This window comes from Pantherophis guttatus, chromosome 1 (genome assembly GCF_059756535.1).
Source record: "Pantherophis guttatus breed Tessera chromosome 1, ASM5975653v1, whole genome shotgun sequence".
Classification (NCBI taxonomy): Eukaryota; Metazoa; Chordata; class Lepidosauria; order Squamata; family Colubridae; genus Pantherophis; species Pantherophis guttatus.
The window spans coordinates 76,174,370-76,193,453 of NC_142063.1; the positions used below are offsets into that span (position 1 = coordinate 76,174,370).

Genomic DNA, 19,084 nt, shown 5'->3' on the forward strand with positions numbered 1-19,084 from the left:
AAATTCATTAATATAATGTCTTTCCCCATCCAGAACTTTGGACTGGCTAATGTGTTATTATAAAATAATGTTCAATATATCTTCTTCTGAATTGTCTGGTTAATGTCTGGTTACACCAACTAGCTGTTTTGTGCTTAGTTTCTCTGAAATCTATATCCAGTTCTAGTAGATATTAACAAGTGACATGACTGGCGAAGACTCAAACTAGTGAATTAAAAATCGGTTGAATCGTTTCTTTAGGCTAAGCTTTTCTTAAATTGAATATACTACTAAATGAAATCAGGGTTCATTAAAGACCATCTTCTTAAAATAGAATAAAGCTGTCCAATACAAAAATCTTGGGATAAATTGCTTGTAATCCCCCAAGACATTTCCTTATCACGGAAAAGCTTCCCTAAAATTAGATTTACCTCAACTTTGTAAGCATTGTCTAATCAGAAAAAAACATTCTGAACAACTTTTTTTAATTGGTTGGATAACAACACTGGAATTTTGCATACTGTATATTTATACATACATTGCTCCACTTTAGCTTAGGTTGGTTGAATTTTTTTCATCTTTGCATTATTCTATTCTATGTATTTTACCATGGAAATGTTATGTTGTAGCACATATTGTCAGGGTTCCAAGTAACACCGTCAACTAAGTAAGACTCTGAGGCAGGCATTTTCTCAAAGTTCCATTTTATTAGATATGTCATATTGGCACATCTGGGAAAACCCGAATCTGAAGTCTCCCGGGTTTTCCCCACCCCGAAGGAAATCCAAGTCCCTTCCCCTGCACCCACATGTCCAACACATGGTCCAATCAGGCCACCATCCGAACCGGAGTAGCTTCCCAGTCACGCCTCTCCAGGTGCAGGTTGAACGTCCTTGATTCTCAGTAAAAGAATGTTGCTGTTGTTATGGCTATACATCTCACCCTGTCGCCATCCAACCCCTCTCCCAGTTCCCACAATATGCCCATTCGTTAAGTGTGGCAGCTTAAAGATCCAAAGAAAAAAATGGCCTCCAGGGCTGATACATGTTATATGACTGCATTAGTATAAAATCAGAGGGAAAATCAGATTGATCTCCCTTCTTTCCATAAACAAGGAAACTGGTAGATTGCAATATACTTACTATTCAGTGAAGAATCTGGCAATGCCATATTGACCAATATCTTCCTTGCTTTCTAGTAGCTGACTCACTGCATCTTCCATATAAGTAATGACGTGCCTTTGGGCTGAAATTAAGAGTAGAATTTGTTATCCTGTAAATGTCTTATCACATGTGTCTTTCTGTTAATCCAATTAGAACAATTAAAAATTTAAAGACTTAAACCTTTTGTTATGCTTCTTACATCCTGGAACTGAAAAGCATATACACTGACTTTGTTCACACATTTTAGTATTCCTTAAGTTAGTTTTTTGGGTTTGGGTTTAACATATCATATTAATTCAGGCACTGAATATTATAACTCATGACTGATGTTATAACAAATTATTTGACTGTGAATTATTAAATAAACCATATAAGCCCCCTAAAGTTGTCTCCAGACAAGTTGGACAGCATAAGTCGAATAAATAAACAAATAGGCAAACTCTGTGTGTACACAACCACAGGTGTACAATCTTATGCTATCATCTTAATGAAATGTGTCCCTGAAAAGTGTACTATATCTGAAATCCTGAAATTTGATCACATTTTCTTCACATCATTAAAACAATTCTAAGGTCAGGGATACATGTTTGTGTGTTATATAATGGTAGCAAAAATTATATCATAAGTGAAGAATTTATTATATTTTGTATCTGTCAGCTACTACGGGAAAAGCAAATGAAATAAAAATAAAATTTTAGATACAATTATGTATTGGGCTAAGCAGACTCTTAATATATTAATGTTCAGTTATGCAACAAAATATCCTACTACAACCTTCCAGAGAGTGAGGTCACTTCTTACAGAACTTCAAACTTATTATTTCACAATCAAAATTGGACCCGCTTACATTCTGAACCTGCCATTTTAGAAGTGTGACCCTCAATAAGTCACACAAAACCTATTGCAATTCTTGAGCCAATTTAAGTTGGGCATCCATTTTAAATAGACTGAATGAAGTCCTTTATTAAGATTAACAGGATAACAGAGCTGGAAGGGACCTTGGAAGGGACCTAGCCCAACCCCTTGCTCAAGTAGGAGACCCAATACAATTCTGGGCAAATGACTGTCCAATTTCTTCTTAAAAACTTCCAGTGATGGATGGAACACCCACAACTTCTTGAGGCAAGCCATTTCACTGGTTAATCGTTCTCACTGACAGGACATTTCTCCTTAATTCTAGCTTGGATCTCTTTTTGTTAAGCTTCACCAGCTGTTTTGAAAGAATTAGACACAGAGTTTTAGTACAAATATTTTAGGATAGCAGATATATCCTCCTAAAATACCTCCAAAACATGTTTTTTCTCATGGTCTCCAACATACATCAAAATGACAAGCAAAGAAGTTGAGACATTAGAATCAAATAGTTCATAAACAAAGCTGTACATTTTCAAGTGTGCTGGGATAAGAGTCATTGCAACTGGACAAAGGACACAGTTCATTTATAAGTTTCATAAGTTGATGAAATGCTTTAACAATCTTGCTGCTTTAACAAAAATAAATGACTACATAAACAGAGTAATATTCACAGGAAAAAAACTGCCATTTGGCCACTTTGATGCCAATTGCTGATTGAAAACTTTTCCCACACAGCTTTCTACTAACATTACATTAGCCACACACAATAAAATTCCCCTCCAAAATACTCTACAGCAGGGGTGTCAAACTCATATTGTCACGGCAGCATCACATGATGTATCAGGACTTTTTCCCCCTTTGGTAAACTGGGTGTGGGTGTGGCCAGAGCTGATGCATCTGGCCCACAGGCCGGGAGTTTGACAGCCCTGCTCTAGGGCTCTAGGGAGGTAAGTTTTTATTTGCATATTTTGAATAGTATCAAGACATGGTCAAACAATAGGTATGCAGTCAGATAGTTCAAGATCTGATAAAGTGATTGATTGATTTTTCAGTAGATTTTTTTATCTTGGTTGTCAGTATATATATATATATAGGTAAGCTACCTAGATTTACATTGGATACTGAATTGTACCGTGGCACACAGAATTTCACTTTCCACATTTGGAAATGTCATATCTTTGTGGAATGACATTCAAAATTTACAAGTAATTCTATTTAATCACAACATAATGTAGCTGGTTCAGTCACCCCAGAAAAGTCAGAAGCATGACAGTTACTAGGATTATTCATCAAAAAAACACTATGCAGCTGCTTTTATTTTCTTGGTGAATTTCTTTTTTGTTGTTTTGTTTCTTTGGATAGATGAAATAAAAGAAAAGTGGGTTACTAATGAGAAATTGTGAAATATCTGGATATACCACTCCAGAATTCTATAAAGAGACAGATTAATACAGCTTCATCAGAAAGTACCCAAATTCTACATACTATTTGCACTGATGTTTCCTTGTAATGAAGTAGAATAGCAACATATAGGACTATACTCCATAAACAGTGTCATGAAAAAGCAACAGCCTTATTATTTCAAGTTATTGGAAAATGCATTCCAGAAGCAAAGGAATATCCCTTCATTTTACATTACTTTAAATGTAATGAGTGCCATTGAGGATAAACTTTCAAAAGAAAATAGCACAAGGAAAATACTACTATATTTCTTCCTTTCTATAGTATGAATAACTGCCTCTCCATCTCTCTATTTCAGACTTCTTGACTTGTACACGGTCCACTTTATCAAATAAATCAAGTGCTGATCCAGTGATTGCGACAGGAATTGACCAATCGGCTTGTCTCTCAAGCCTGATGTTAGAGCTAAAAGTCAGTGACTGATCCAAAGTCACCCAGTCAGCTAAGGTAGGACTTGAACTCACAGTCTTCTGGTTTCTGGCCTGATGCCTTAATTACTAGACCAAACGGGCTCTCTAGCAACTCACCCACATACAGTACCTATTTTGTTCATCCTGATGAAAGTGATAAGATGGGAAGGGAGGACAAACCCAGGAGAAGTGTCTAGAAAACATGACTTGCTACTGGGCATCATTATTATTAAAACTTTGCATAGATTCTGATTGCTATCAGGTTTTTATTTTGTTTGTTTGTTTTCAACCTAGAACATTATTTAATACAAAAGTGGGTAAAACACACCCTGGAAAATACCTTGCGGCCAACAACAAGGTTGTCAGCCAGAGGTTCAAAGATATTATCTGGTAATAAAAGATATAGGGTGTAGTTTTATTTAATTATTTTAATGCAAAAGAATAAATGTTAATTTATGTGAGTGATTAAAGAAAAATAACTCTGCGCACCTGTATCGCCTCAGGGAAGAACGACTAATGCAATTCAGTCAGTCACACTCCAAAGTTAACAGCAACCAGGTTATTTTCATCCTTGCCTTGCCCCTCCCACCCTTTTCTCCTCATGTCCAAATTCTATGCTCAGTAATTCCAGAAATTATTCTACCTAGAGACAGTGTTTACCAAATTAAAAAACAAACTGGCAATAATTGTCCACATTTCTGACATCTATTAGGATTTTTTCTCTCCTCACAATGGAAAGATAAACACACACACACACTTTAGGTGGGGGGTGGGGGGGGAGAGGGAGGAATGTTTTGGCCTAGCTCTTTGCCTAAGTTCTGAGTTCTGAATATTAGTGAACAGTTGGGAGAACAAGCTCCTTGGCCAGTTAGCAATAAAGCCAGGAAATGGGATCCTTGACACATTCAGCGTCCCAGGCTGGGGAACATAGCCATGTTTTTAGGACCTTACAAAAGGCTAGCAGGGTTGGGGACATTCTGACTTCCAAAGGGGAAATGTTCCATAGAGCAGGGGCCACTATTGAAAAAAGCTTGTCTTCTGGTCCCTGCCAACCAACATTCTTTGGCAGACAGGATTTGCAAGTATGCCCATTCTGCTTGACCTGGTTGGACGAGTAGAGACTCTTGAAAAAAGGCGATCCCTCAGGTATCCATACAAGTATGCTATATATATAGTGCACTTGGCTTCTCAATAAAACCAGAGTGCCTCATGATAGCCTCTTTTATAAGTGATAAAATATAAACTAGATGCTATTGGATGCACTCACAGTTAGTTCAGCAAAGGCACATAAATTGTGCTCATTAATGGCTCTACTTCAGGCATAGGGCTCTGTCTTGGGCCCTTGTTTTTCAATGTTTTAATTAAGTACTTGGAAGAGGAAGATGAGGGAATATTTACTGGGTTTGCAAATGACACAAAGTTGGGAGGGGTGGCTAATACTTTAAATGAAACACAGAAAATTTAGAAAGATCTAAGGCTTGAGTGGTGGGCTGATATGAATAGGATGGAATTCAGTAGAGACAAGTGTAAAAAATTGCATCTGGCTGGGGGAAAAGGTACAAGTATAGGATGGAAGAGATTTGGCTTGGCAAAAATACTTGTAATTCACAAGGACACCTAGCTTCTTTTCACAAGCCAGCAGCATGAAGCAGCTGCTGAAAAGATAAATGCTAACTTGAGATGCACTAACAGGAACAGAGACTTTAGTTTACAGGGAAGGAAGTGCTGGTAAACATATCCTTGAGAAAGGGGCGATCCTGTCAACATTTATAGAAGTAGTGGTCTGACCCCTCCAGAAAAAGCCATCACTAAACCCCCACTTCCTAGACAATTTTTGTCCTGTCTCTACCTTTCCCATTTTAGGGAAGATTGTTGAGAAAGTTGTCACAGTTCTGCTACATAAAATCTTGAAGGAAACAGATTATCTGGACCTCTGGACCCTTCACTCATCCACTTGTGGATGACCTCTGGCAAGAGCAAAACAGAAGTAGTGTACCTGTCCTTGCTCTTTTTGACTTTTCAGCAGGTTTCAATACCACAGATCATAGTATCCTTCTGGACTGGCTTCAGTGGTTAGGTAGACGGAGCTCAGTTTTGTGCTAGTTTTTCTTCCTCCAGGTAGGTTCTAATCAGTGTTTTGAAGGGAGCTCCTGCTTGTGGAATAGCAATAGCAATAGCATTTAGACTCGTATACCACTTCAAGGTGCTTTACAGGCCTCTTTAAGCAAACAACAAAAAATCCTCAAAGGACAGCTTCAATGGACCAGGTCTTTTTTCTGCCATCAATTTTCTATGTTTTTCTCTTTCTATATTGTAGTTTTGTAATATAATTAAATGGATTTCCATTAAGATTATGAGAATTATCATTTTAAAGTTACCAAATAAATGGAGAGAACTGTGTTAAAGATATTTTATTTTTTAAATTTAAAGAGATACAAGTTTTGCACATATCAATGTATTCTAGGCCTATTCTTAAGAAACAAAGATGATAGAGAACTAAGCATTCTCAAACCCAGAGTGAATTGGAAAACCGAAGCAAAGTCCATTTAATTTTCCTTTGACTTCAATCTCTCTCACTCAATTATCTTCAGGTTATATATTTTTCCATGGTACTGTATGTAACACATAAAAATTTACTTTGGAACTATGTCACATGACTCTAATGTAAAGCTGTTTCTAGTATATATCAGTCATGAAAGTACTGCAACAGACTGAAATAACCCTCCCTCTGAAAGATATCCAATCAAAGGTATCTACAGTGCACCATAACAAATGAGAAAAGAGTACAGATGAAGAGAGTTACAGTATTGCAATGTCCATTCACTAACGAAAACACAAGTATATTAGTCTTTGATATCACTTAGGGACAGATTTTAAACAATTATTTCTCCTAATTTGTATTCTTTCCTTTTTATTTATTTAATTGTTATACTGCTCATTCACCAAGCAACTGTGGGAAGTTAAGAAGGGTTAAAAATATCAAAGTATAGAAAATTGTAAAATAATTAAATGCAATACAGTAAAATATTCTTCAATGAGGACAAGATACATGAGTTGTGCTTTAAAGCAAGGTCATCTGATTTCCTGATTCACCTTTGGGGAGAACTAGGGCTTCAGTGCCTTCTTAATGGCTGGCAGGAATGAGGCTCATTGAAATTTGGGAAGGAGATCGCTCCATATGGCCTCTTCTAGTCAAGTCAACATTATTTCATTTATTATTTTTTTTGGAAGTCTCTCTCAAATAGGAAACAGATTACTGAAGAAAATCTGTGTTCTGCTGTAACTCAGTTCTATCAAGCATGTTATGCTTTGCTTGATTACACTAAAAAAATTGGAAACAGTTTGTAGAGATATGGAAAGCTGACAGAACTTAATTAATAAAATACATCAATAATTGAAATAAACATAAGGGTTCACTACTCTAAGATAAATTAAAAATGAAGTATTCAATTTGTGTTCAATATGGTTAACCATCAGTAATAATAAAACAAGTATAATAAACAGCTGTTCTAATTCACTAGAGGAATACCAAATGTATAATTATCTATAAAATATTAAGAGTCTTTTGTTGAGAGCTGCTTGTTTGCTTTGTTGCTTTAAAAAAAAGCAGTGTGTAAACTGTCAAGTCCAATGGTCAGTCAAACATGGGATAACAGAAATTGAGCCCAAAGCATGTCACCTATTGTTATGTGGGTAGAAAATGGAGTTAACAGTAGATATCTAAGTGATAAACAATGTATTTATAAGGAACTTTGACTCCTTGTAGTTTAAAAATAGCAACAATAAAAAAGATTTCCAAATTTCCCAAATTAGGTTCAGAGATATAGAAAAATAAAAAGAAAATAAAGAGTAGTTTAAAGCAGGGGTTCTCAACCCCCGGGCGGGGGCCCATTACCCAGCTGGGGCCTGTTTGAAACTGGGTCATGACAGAAATGGGCAAACACTCACATGTGAAGCTCCATTTGCGTGAATGGAGCTTCGCACACGAGTGCAAGTGCCCTCCGCATGAGCTGCCTCTGCTTGTGCAAGTGGAGCTTCGCACACTAGTGCAAGTGTCTGCCACTCATGCAACAGGAGCTTCGCATGTGAGTGCAAGCACCCTCTGCTCAAGCACAAAGCTTCATTTGCATGAGAGGAGGGTGTGTGTATGTGCCACTCACACAAATGGAGCTGACCTAAAACTGTCAACACCCAGGTAAATGAGCATTAATGACAGGAGTAATTCATAAGCACCGATTTCAAGCTAAAATGTTAAAAATATTCATTTTTTATAAATAAAATACTACAAGTTTTAAATTATAGCATGATACAGCAGGATGGATGGATGGATGGATGATATATATCCTGGCTTATAAAAATCCATTAAATTTGTATTTTTACAAACTTTTAAGTATGAAATCCCTTGTTTAATTTCCCTTTATTTAAAAGAACAATTTCTTGCATGAAAAATGTACAATACAAATTCCCCATTTTTATATTATATTTTCCAGAAGATATCATCTCTTCAAACTAATAACTCAGTCCAAAAATTCTGACTGGAAAAAAGTAATGGCATGCCACTTTCATACTCTTTCCAAATATCTAAATGGATATCAAATCACCAGAAATTGAGCTTGATTTTATCTTTCATGATTTTGATATATATATTCTGATATGATGCCTATTGGTAACAAAAGTGATACCAGCATTATAACATTCTGAATGTTAATCAGTCAAACAAACTATGCTTTAAACAATGTTCTTTCTATTCAAGCACATATAATAGAAATAAAAAGTACCATGTATAACAGAAATAAAAATACAGGAGAAACTTCCACATTTCTGCTTAAAGAGGTTGTGACTCAGTTAACTTTATTTAGATTGGCTAATAGTAACCTTGTACACACTAAGAATGCAAAACAGTATTTTCTACACCTTATTTTCTAGGTTATATATCACAAGCTTTTTAAACATTATTTGTTGAATAAGCTACAGTTGATTTTGTTCATATAACAGTTTAAACAAAATTTGAATGTAACCCTTTACAATTAAGTATGGTTGATGAACCCAGTCATTCCTTTACATAAAAAGAAATATTTACTTTATATCTTTTTCTCTTTTTTGAAAAAAATATTCAAAACAGAAAAAACATTCTTATACATATATGACTTTATGACAGAAGAATTAAACATTATGGTTAAAAGCCCGATGAAACTAAAATTAACACTTACTTGCAGGTTAACCTGTATAAAACTACTGAGACACACTGATAAGATTCATACAGCCTTGATGTATGAATTGCTTAACCTTAGTTTACTAAATAAACCACAACTGGCTGGGTTAAAGATATGCTAAGCTAATTAGTTATGCTAATTTTAAGGGCTAACGTGATGTATGAAGCCAAACATTAATTTTCTTTCAATATTATACATTCTTGGCAGATCAACTCTTTTTCTAGATACACAGAAGAGTAGGATTAGATAATATTATGCTCAAATGTTATTCAGCCATGAAACATACTGGCTAATCTTTGAAGGACCTAAATTACATCACAAAGTTGCAATAAATTTGAGAATGAGAAAGAACAACATACAATACAATGAATTATTTGGAGGAAAGATGCAATGTAATTGCCATAAGTAAATTCAAAACACAATGAATACTACCATATCATACTTAATTAAGACATTCCTTGTCATGGGTAATGGGGCAGGATACTCCAAATACCTAACAACTTTATTAGAGAATCTATTAACTTATCTTAGCACACTCACTGGGAGATCTGCAACTATGAGATATTTTAGTGTGCTAAATTTGCATACTAAAAATAAAAACATACAATGGTTTGTTTCAAATGTTTGAAAGGGTACTTTTATAATTTTACATAGAGTAATTAATACAATATTCCACTGGCACAAATAAGAGCTATGTTTTTTCAAAAGCTCCTTGGTTTTCCAACAGTATTAGCTCTAGATAAAAGTCTGAGATAATGATGTATGTGACTTGGTATATATTTTATACATATAGTTTATACATATATTTCATGGTAACTGTTCTACTTCAAGCATTTCTCAGATACACAAGTTTAAAGTTTATGGCTGATGGTTCTCAGCCAGCAGAAATTGGTATCAAATTTCCCAAATTGTTACTTTCTTGCAAGAGTGTTGAGGTTAGGTTTAATTTTTTTTTCTTTTTCCATTTTAAATCTCAATAAATTTATGATAGCTTTAATTCACACATCCATTTAATTATATTAAGCTTCTCAAACCATACTTAAATAGAAGGACTTTTATATGAACAAATTTACTTTCTCATGCCTGATTCTACATGAATACAGAGAAATTTGTTTACTCTATACCATCTTTATTGTTTTTACAAATACCTCAAGGCAGCTAGCATAACTGATACTCCTTCCTCCTATTTTCCCCAAAACAACAACCCTGTCAGGTGAGTTGGGCTGAGAGTAACTGGCCCAAGTTCAGCCAATTAGCTTTCATGGCTAAGATGGGACTTGAACTCGTGGTCTCCTGCTTTTCAGATTGGTGCCTTAGCCACTAGACCAAATTGCCTCTTAAATTGAAAGTTTTGTGGAAAACAAACTTTTGGGAATGGTGACAATAATCTCTATGGAACAGCTGAGCAGCTTCTTACATTTAGCTATTCATATCTGCCTACCAGATAAGAATACCTACTGCTGTGTAAGTGCAGCTGGAGAAGATAGGGAACAAGTTAATGAATCATAGAATTATTAAGGAATATTACTCAGAGAAAGGGTATGCCCAATAGAAGTAATGTCAGAAAAAGGAAGCCTCAGAGTGAACTAAGGTTGGTAAGGATGTTAAAAAACAAAAACAAAAGATCTGCATACAAACAAAATAAAAATATGAAAAAGGGATCAATGTACCTGTTACAGTATGATGGCAAAATACTAAGAAGTCAACAGAGAAATGGTAAAACAACTCTTAGTTCATCTCAACTAAGGATAAGGTTACATAATTATGGGGGGGGGAATGTTGAAGGGGCAGGAATGCAGTTTGAAATTTCTGGAAACATAATCAGGCCAAATATATTTATTCTGAATGAGACCAGATATATCCTATGCCAAATGTTTATGTATTTTTAAGAAATATTGTTGAATGATTGCAGAAGACTAAATGTTCTATTCTTCGAAAAAGTGAAACCGGATCTAAGCAACTATAATCCAAGACAGTCTAACATCAGTACCTTGGATGAGTCTAGAGCAGGAGTTTTCACATCTCTCCACTCTGTGGGACCCTGTTAATTAAAAAAAAGGTTTCTGGGGCTTCTGATGAAGGGTAAATTGTTTAGTGAAAGAAAACTATCTTTGTTCATGTCTCTCTTTATTTGCCTTTAGTCACTCATGGAAGCCATCAAGTTCCCATGGAATTCTAGGAACACAATTTGAAAAGCTCTACTCAACAATAGCAGATCATAAACTGCCCCCTTTCTCCTCTATTTGCCTTTTATGTTACTGTTAATTTTATTTTGATGCTGAAACAATATACGCCAAAAGTGCCTTAATTTTCAATATTTCAATATTCTTATTAATATCATACTACACAAATATTTTTCTACACTCTTGAGCAGCTGTCTTGACCTTTAGAGAATAAAGAACAGTACATTTGGCAGGATTATAGCTTATTAAGAACATATTATCACACTATTTTATTACTTTTTCTTTATGCGTATTTGCCCTCTCCTTTTCATCTGTGACAATATCAAAGTTTGAGTCCAAATGGCCATGCAGAATATATGACTAATGTTCCAAAAATATGTCCCACCATAACAATTAGAACGCACTGAATTAATCAGAGTATGAGCCAGTAGAGTAGTTTTGTCTTGGCAGCTAATATCCTACTGGCAAAGTAATAATGAGGTAATATAACCTGATGTTTCAGAAAATGAAAAAGTACATTTAAGAGATCATTCAAACTTGTTTGATATCCGTCATGAGTTTATTTATAGCATTAAGAGTTTATTTATTATCTATTGGTTCAATGTGGGAATTTATAATTTTATTACTGCTTTATCCTATATGCTATAGCAGTGATGGCTAACCTTTTTGCCGTTGCGTGCCAAAAGCGGGGGGAGCGCGGGGAAGTCACGTGCATGTGTGCCCACATCCATAATTCAATGCGGCCCACCCCCGTGCACATGCGCATGCAACAGCCCCCCGTGCTCCCCCCTCTTTTGGCACGTGATGGCCCGGTGGGCCCGGTAGGCCCATTTTTTGCCCTCTCCAGGCTCCAGAGGCTTTCTTGGAGCCTGTGGAGGGCAAAAACAGCCTTCCCCACTCCCCCAAAGGCCCTCCAGAGGCCAGAAACAATCTGTTTCCTGACTTCCCGTGGGCCCCGAAGGCCCGAAAATCAGCTGGCCAGCGTGCACATGTGTCCTGGAGCGGAACTAGGGCAACCCTCATGTGCCCACAGATATGGCTCCATGTGCCACTTGTGGCACGCGTGCCATAGGTTTGTCATCATGGTGCTATAGGCTTCCTAGAAGTTACAATCTCATTACTCGAGACTAGCTTCTCTGAATTTAGTGGGTTTAATTTATATGCAAGAAAACTAGTATGATGTAGTGGTTAAGGCATCAGACTAGAAAAAAAGAAAACATGAATTCTAGTCCCACTTTAGGCACAAAGCCAGCTGGATGACCTTAGGCCAATCACTTTCTCTCAATCCTAGGAAGGAGGCAATGGCAAACCCCATCTGAAAAATTTTGCCAAGAAAACTGCAGGGACTTGTTCAGATAGCCTATGAAAATCTGGAAAAAATTGTATACAAGCACACTACAGAAAACTAAAAATCCAATTGTTTGGCATTATAAAAGGTCATCATGGCTACCATTTTCAGTCATTGGGATTTCTGTACTCTCTGTTTAAAGTTTTGGAAATTAAATGCAGAATAGCAGTGTCTAATTTTTTTTAAAACAAAACCTAAAAAGAAGAAAAGCATGTATTTAAAATGCAATGATTTAAAGAGTATATTTTTTTGTACTTCAGATTGCTTGCATTAAAATGCATCTTATTATTTCCACAACCACAGGAATCAGTTGAAGCAGCTCCATTCCTTATATACACAGTTTGTCATAATACATGTAGAAATCAAAATAGTGCAATGCATTTTATCATTTGCTTCTCTTGTTCCAGCTGCTCATATTTTGTTCTAGATGCTCATATCCACAATAAGCATGCTTAGAATGGCAACTTTAAAATACTATATATAATCTTCAAAAAACTAGTTTCAGAACAGCAATTGTTTATGTTCATACTACATGTTTACTGTCAGTGCTAATTCATGGCTAACTGAACCATGTTTCTCTCCAAGAATCCAACTGTCTGCATTCTCTATACAAACTGAATAATAAATTAAACACGCTAGTTGGATTCATAAAATATCCTGAGCAATACATTCTCTAATTACAACTTAGTTCAATACAGTATGTTAAGCAACGAACAGTTTGGTCCTAGTCCTGCCTTAGGCATGAAAACAGCTGAGTAACTTGGGCCAGTCATTCTCTCTCAGCCCTAGGAAGAAGGCAATGGCAAACCACTTCCAAAAAATGTTGCCAAGAAAGCTGCATGGACTTGTCTATGAAGTCATCAGGAGTTAAGACTAACTTGAAGGTGTGCCTGCACACATACATACTGTACATGCCATGCAAAAATCAGTATTTCAGAATAACTTGTTTTAGGCTTTTTTTTAATGCTTATTCTATTCAAGAATGCTGAATAGACCACAGACCAGAGCTGGAATAAAAAATGGGAAATTCTAACTCTAAGTATCTCCTTAATAACTCTCAGACATCAGATTAACAGAAAGAATGCTTATGTATTTTCAGTTGAACCAATACTTTTAGCCTTTTTATATTCATATTTGACATCATAATATAGCAACTGGAATAAGACAAACAATCCAAAAAGAGAAATAGCAATTTGTGCCAATACCATTCTCTGCTTTGTAGGATTTTATGCAACTCACCATTAATCACATCACAACTATTCAGAGGAGGAGGGGGTCCTTTCCATTGCCTGGCAAAAAGAGTTGCTTTGGAGTGTCATTCCGTAGATAAAGTTACAATGCATGGTATATGTTGCTGATCTAGGACATGTGTTCTGAGTCTGTACAATCTGGGAGTATTTTACCACTAAGAACAACATGGTCAAACAGAATCTAAATTAAGAACAAAAGCATTTCTCAGTCTTGAGCTCAACTGAAAACAAACACTTTTGTGTTTTTAGCTAGCATAGCAAAGACAACACACTGCTTCTGAAGCTACCAAGCAACCTTGTTTATAGTCATTCTCTCATTTATTTTTGTATCAAACACAGATTGTTTTCATTCATGGTAGGCAGTCAGCAGTATCAAGCATAAGTTAATAGTTGGCATGTTACTGATAAGTAAATGTATTATTGCAATGGAAGTATTTTTCCCCTTTCCTATTCTAATTACTGATTGGATTCACAGCAGTAAGTTATGATGTTGACTTTTACTTTGAATATTGTGTCATCTTTTTAAAATTGAGTCTGACTATGAATCTGGTTGGCGTGTTCAACAAATCATAGTTTCAAATCTCCTGAGTTAGTATGATGAATAGTTCAGCCAAAGGTTGGGTTCTTAAAGATCATCTAGTCCAGTGATGGGTAACCTTTCTGCCATCGTGTGCCAGGAGGGGGGGCGGGGGAGGTTCGCGCGCGTGCCCACACCCATAATTCTATGCGGCCTGCCCTGTGCATGTGCGTGCAACGCACTCCCCCCTGCTCCTGACACGTGATGGCCCAGTAGGCCCGTTTTTCTTTCTCACCTGGCTCCAGATCCTCTCTATGCATCTGGGGAGGGCGAAAACAGAGCTGACTTGGCGTGCCCATTGATATGGCTACCGCGTGCCACCTGTGGCACGCGTGCCATAGATTCACCATTACGGACTTAATCCAATTCCTTACAACATGAAGATCTGCTGCTACAGTATCCCTGATATTTGGATTCTAAATATCTTTAATCACCAGAATCTGCTTAAAAACCTAGTAACATACAATCCGCTCTTTTCTATGGTACAAAAAATACAATCAGAAAGTTATTTCTAATATTTCACTGAAATTCTTTTGATGATATCAGTTGGCTTTTAAATGTCTTCTCCATGGAACTACATCCATTTCCTTTAACACTGCTGCATAGAATTTGCTTGCCAAACCCAATCTGTCAATTTTCTCTGAACATGTTCTTAATTGCCAAAAAGTATTGCTCAATTGTGCAGACTACTCCAAGTGAGGCTTGATCAAAGTGAAATAAAATTACAATATCATTACTCATGATCAGGACATTATACTTTTGTTGATACAGCTAAGAGCTGCATTTGCCTAAATCAGACTTAACAGTTACTAAAATTCTGAGTTCTTTTTCTTACATATTAGTAAGAAATATTAGTGTCTGTAAGTCATGTTTATGGGAAAGTTTATGGGAAAAATGGGCCTGTTTTTTGCAAAAACAGGACACGCAGGGCGGGACTTCAGGAGGCCAAAAATGGCTGTAGTCGGTGTATAAGACGCACCAACATTTCCACCCTCTTTTGCGGGGGGCGGGGAAGTGCGTCTTATACTCCGAAAAGTATGGTAGCTGAATAAATACCCCATTTGAAAATAATGGGAAAACTTAAAAGCACTTAGTTACAATAGTGACTGATTTAGTCTGGATCTAACCCAGTCTTTGGCTTTATGAAACCAATGGTGTAATTTTTTGCTAACCATTAGATAGCAATAGCAATACCACTTAGACTTATATACCATTTCACAGTGCTTTTACAGCCCTCTCTAAGTGGTTTATAGAGTCAGCATATTGCCCCCAACAATCTGGGTCCTCATTTTACCGACCTCAGAAGGATGGAAGGCTGAGCCAGCCCTACTGCACAACAACTGTCTGGTTTCATGGCTGCTATGCCATAAACAATGGTTTAAAAATCATACTAGTGGCATTCCCATGATATATTAAATATATAAATATATAATATATAAATATATATATATTAAATATATTAAATATATTTATATATTAAATATAAATAACCCAAATGGGTTTAGTGTGCTGCAGGAATCCAGACAGCAGATATAACTAAATTAGCATATTACTGGTTTTTTTTAACTGAGCTAAATAACATGCTTATGTTAATTACTTAATTATATGAAGATAGGTGGCAAGCTAGAAAGGAAGGAAAACATGACCAGAAATCAACATGCATATACACAGTGCTTCAGGAGCTGGTTTTCAGGTAGTGTATTAAAAGTCAAAAACACTCCGTCTAGTAATGGCAGAAAAACACCAATTCCTCAGCATTTTCTTTTTGTAAGAGAGCACAACATCTCTGGCACTGACTAGACCCAAGCTCTCTAAAATGCAGAGCTTCTCTGGCAGGGATTCATGTTCTCACATGTCCACAGCTGGCACAAGATGAAGGAAAAAGGATTCTAGTAAAGAGAGGAAGGAAAGGAACTTAACTCAAGAGAGAAAATAATTAAAAGTTTCAAAATTGCTCTATGAAGAGTAAGCCCTCAATTAGAGATGGAATATATAAACCGCTTCACTGAAAAGGCCAAGTTTCATCAAAGGAACCAAGAATTCAAGACTGAGAAACAGAATCAAACATAGTGTAGCTAAGAATGTGAACTTTGAGTCAAAGTTCCCGGATGAATAGCCAAAGGAAAATTCAAAAACAGGCCACAGGAAAATCATTATGCCTGAACTCTGGCATCTAAAATGTAATTACAATAGAAGATAATATGTGAGCGCAGGATTGAATAATTATCACATTTTTTGGAGTCCTTGGTGCTCTCTGAGTTTGGTGGTTACCTAACTGATGATGTTATCTAATCCGGTAATGAAATGTTTGTAAGCAAACAACCAAGCTCAGAGAACCAAGGACTCCAGAAAATGTGATAATTATGTTGGCCTAATTTACAGTGCTGTTGTAAGTAATACAGGTAGTCCTTGACTTATAACCACAATTGAGACCAGAATTTCCATTGCTAAGTAAGTTGATTGTTAATTGACTCAGGCCTAATTTTATGACTTTTGCCAGATTTGGTAAGAAAATCACATACCAAAGTGTAGTTAAGTGAATCACATGCTCATTAAGGGAATCCGACCTCCCCCATCAGAAGCCAACTGGAAAGATTGCAAATGGTATTCACATGTCTTCAGGACCCTACAACTATTATAAATACATGCTGGTTGCCAAGTGCCCAAATTTTGATCACGTGACTGTGGAAATGCTGCAATGGTTAGAAGTGTGAGGACAAATTATAAGTCACATTTTTGTGTTGTTATAACTTCGAACATTCACTAAAAGAATGGATGTGTATCAAATGGATGCACTTATACTTAAATTGTATTTTACAACTGCACTTGTACTTGAATTGTATTTTACAAAAACTGAGCATATTTAGCAAAAACTGAGCAACATTTTAGAACTTATTTCACCACCTAGTTTCCATATTGGTAACATCCTTAACTTCAGCAATTAGTTTTGACTCCCTTGTTGGGCTACATATCAATACTTCCTGTTTAAATCATTGCAAATTAACTGTTTTTATTTCAAATAAACCTGATTTTCCTTCTGCAAGGGAGTTGATGGGGCAAGCAGTACTGTTTGTGGAAACAGCGGCTGGGAAGAAAGGTTGTTATATTATTCCTTATTAAACAAAGCAACCAACATTGCAATTTCTCATTACCAATGAAAAGTAATTTTTGAAACATCAACTTCCACAAGTATATTGAACATAAATGTTGTGATGAGTAAAGAAAAAATATGCACATAAATATGTTTTGTTGTAATTAAATGCCATATAAAAAATATTGTGATGTGACAAAGAATGTTTATAAGATAGTTTACTCATCCCCAAAAGGAATCTGAGTTAAACATCTCTTCAAAGAACACCTGATATGACAGCCCTGGGGAACAAACAGTCTGAATAAGATTAACTTGATTTGGTTTCTCTTGTCACAATTACCTATAGTCTCACAGCCAAATAATACTATTAGCAAGACCTTGAGAAATACAATAAAGCACCTGGAGGAGGGTTGCTATTCTCTTCAAAGAATGCTGTTTGAACAACTGTAAGTCAATGCCAAAAAAGATTCAAAGGTGTTTTTCCAAACCTTACTTACTTTCACTAGATATTTCACTATATATTAAACAAAGAATTATTCAGCAACTTTTTAAAAAAAAATTGTATTCCCCCCTCCAGCCCCCGAGATATAAAGTGCAATGTTAACTTTACAAGGCACTCTAAATGGCATAGGGGTAATTTAATGACTAAGATTTTCCTTTCTCAACAGAGATTCAGTTTTGAAGTATTAGATTTTAAGTTCCACGTACAGCAGAAATGTAAGATTAAAACTAAACTATTTTCTATTTATTTCTTTTAATATTAGTCAACTATGTAAGTTTTATAGTTGAAGTGGTTCGCAGAATACATTTATTATTAAGGTAATCCTTATTTTATGGTTTTCTAATTGTTTTATTTATTTATTTATTTATTTATTTGTTTATTTATTTATTTGTTTGTTTGTTTATTTATTTTTATTTATTTTATTTTATTTTATTTTATTTTATTTTATTTTAATTTAATTTAATTTAATTTAATTTAATTTAATTTAATTTATTTTATTTTATTTTATTTTATTCAATTTGTATACCGCCCTTCTCCTAGTGGACTCAGGGCGGTGCACAGCCAGAACTAAAACACATACCAATACAAAATTTAAATTTTTTAAAAGAATTACATGACTTTGGCCCAAAATTTAAAACATTCAAACTAAAACCCATTGACAATTTAAAAAGCTAAAAAAAAGGGGGGGGTTTCACGCCAGCCCTGCTTGATGGAAAAGAAAAGTTTTTAGGGCACGGCGAAAGGCCCGGAGATCCGATATCCTTCGTATCTCTGGGGGCAAATCGTTCCAGAGGGCAGGAGCTGCCACAGAGAAGGCCCTCCCCCTGGGGGTCGCCAGCCGACATTGCCTGGCTGACGGCACCCTGAGGAGTCCGTCTGTGGGAGCGTACTTTTACCTGTGAAGCAGCAGTGAAATCCGGATGGATCTATCCAGCTCACACAAACTGGTAGCGCCGAGGGTGGGAGGCTCCGCCCACCTGCCGGGACATCATTACATCCCGTTTTTGATCCTCTGTGCATGTGCAGAAGAAGTGTGTGTGCACATAGTTTGC

General features: G+C 36.0%; 1 protein-coding gene across 3 annotated transcripts in view; it reads right to left on the bottom strand.

Annotated features, from left to right (window-relative positions):
• CSTPP1 (centriolar satellite-associated tubulin polyglutamylase complex regulator 1) overlaps positions 1 to 19,084 on the bottom strand; it is a 178,592-nt gene that overhangs the window by 122,356 nt on the left and 37,152 nt on the right. For 2 of the 3 annotated variants that reach the window (XM_087883098.1, XM_034417494.2), the window contains exon 2: positions 1,122 to 1,224. In XM_087883098.1, the coding sequence (XP_087739224.1) occupies positions 1,122 to 1,224 (103 nt within the window). Of the gene's footprint in view, positions 1 to 1,121; positions 1,225 to 13,851; positions 13,981 to 19,084 lie in introns of those variants that run through there. The other variant, XM_087883104.1, reaches the window with a different exon arrangement.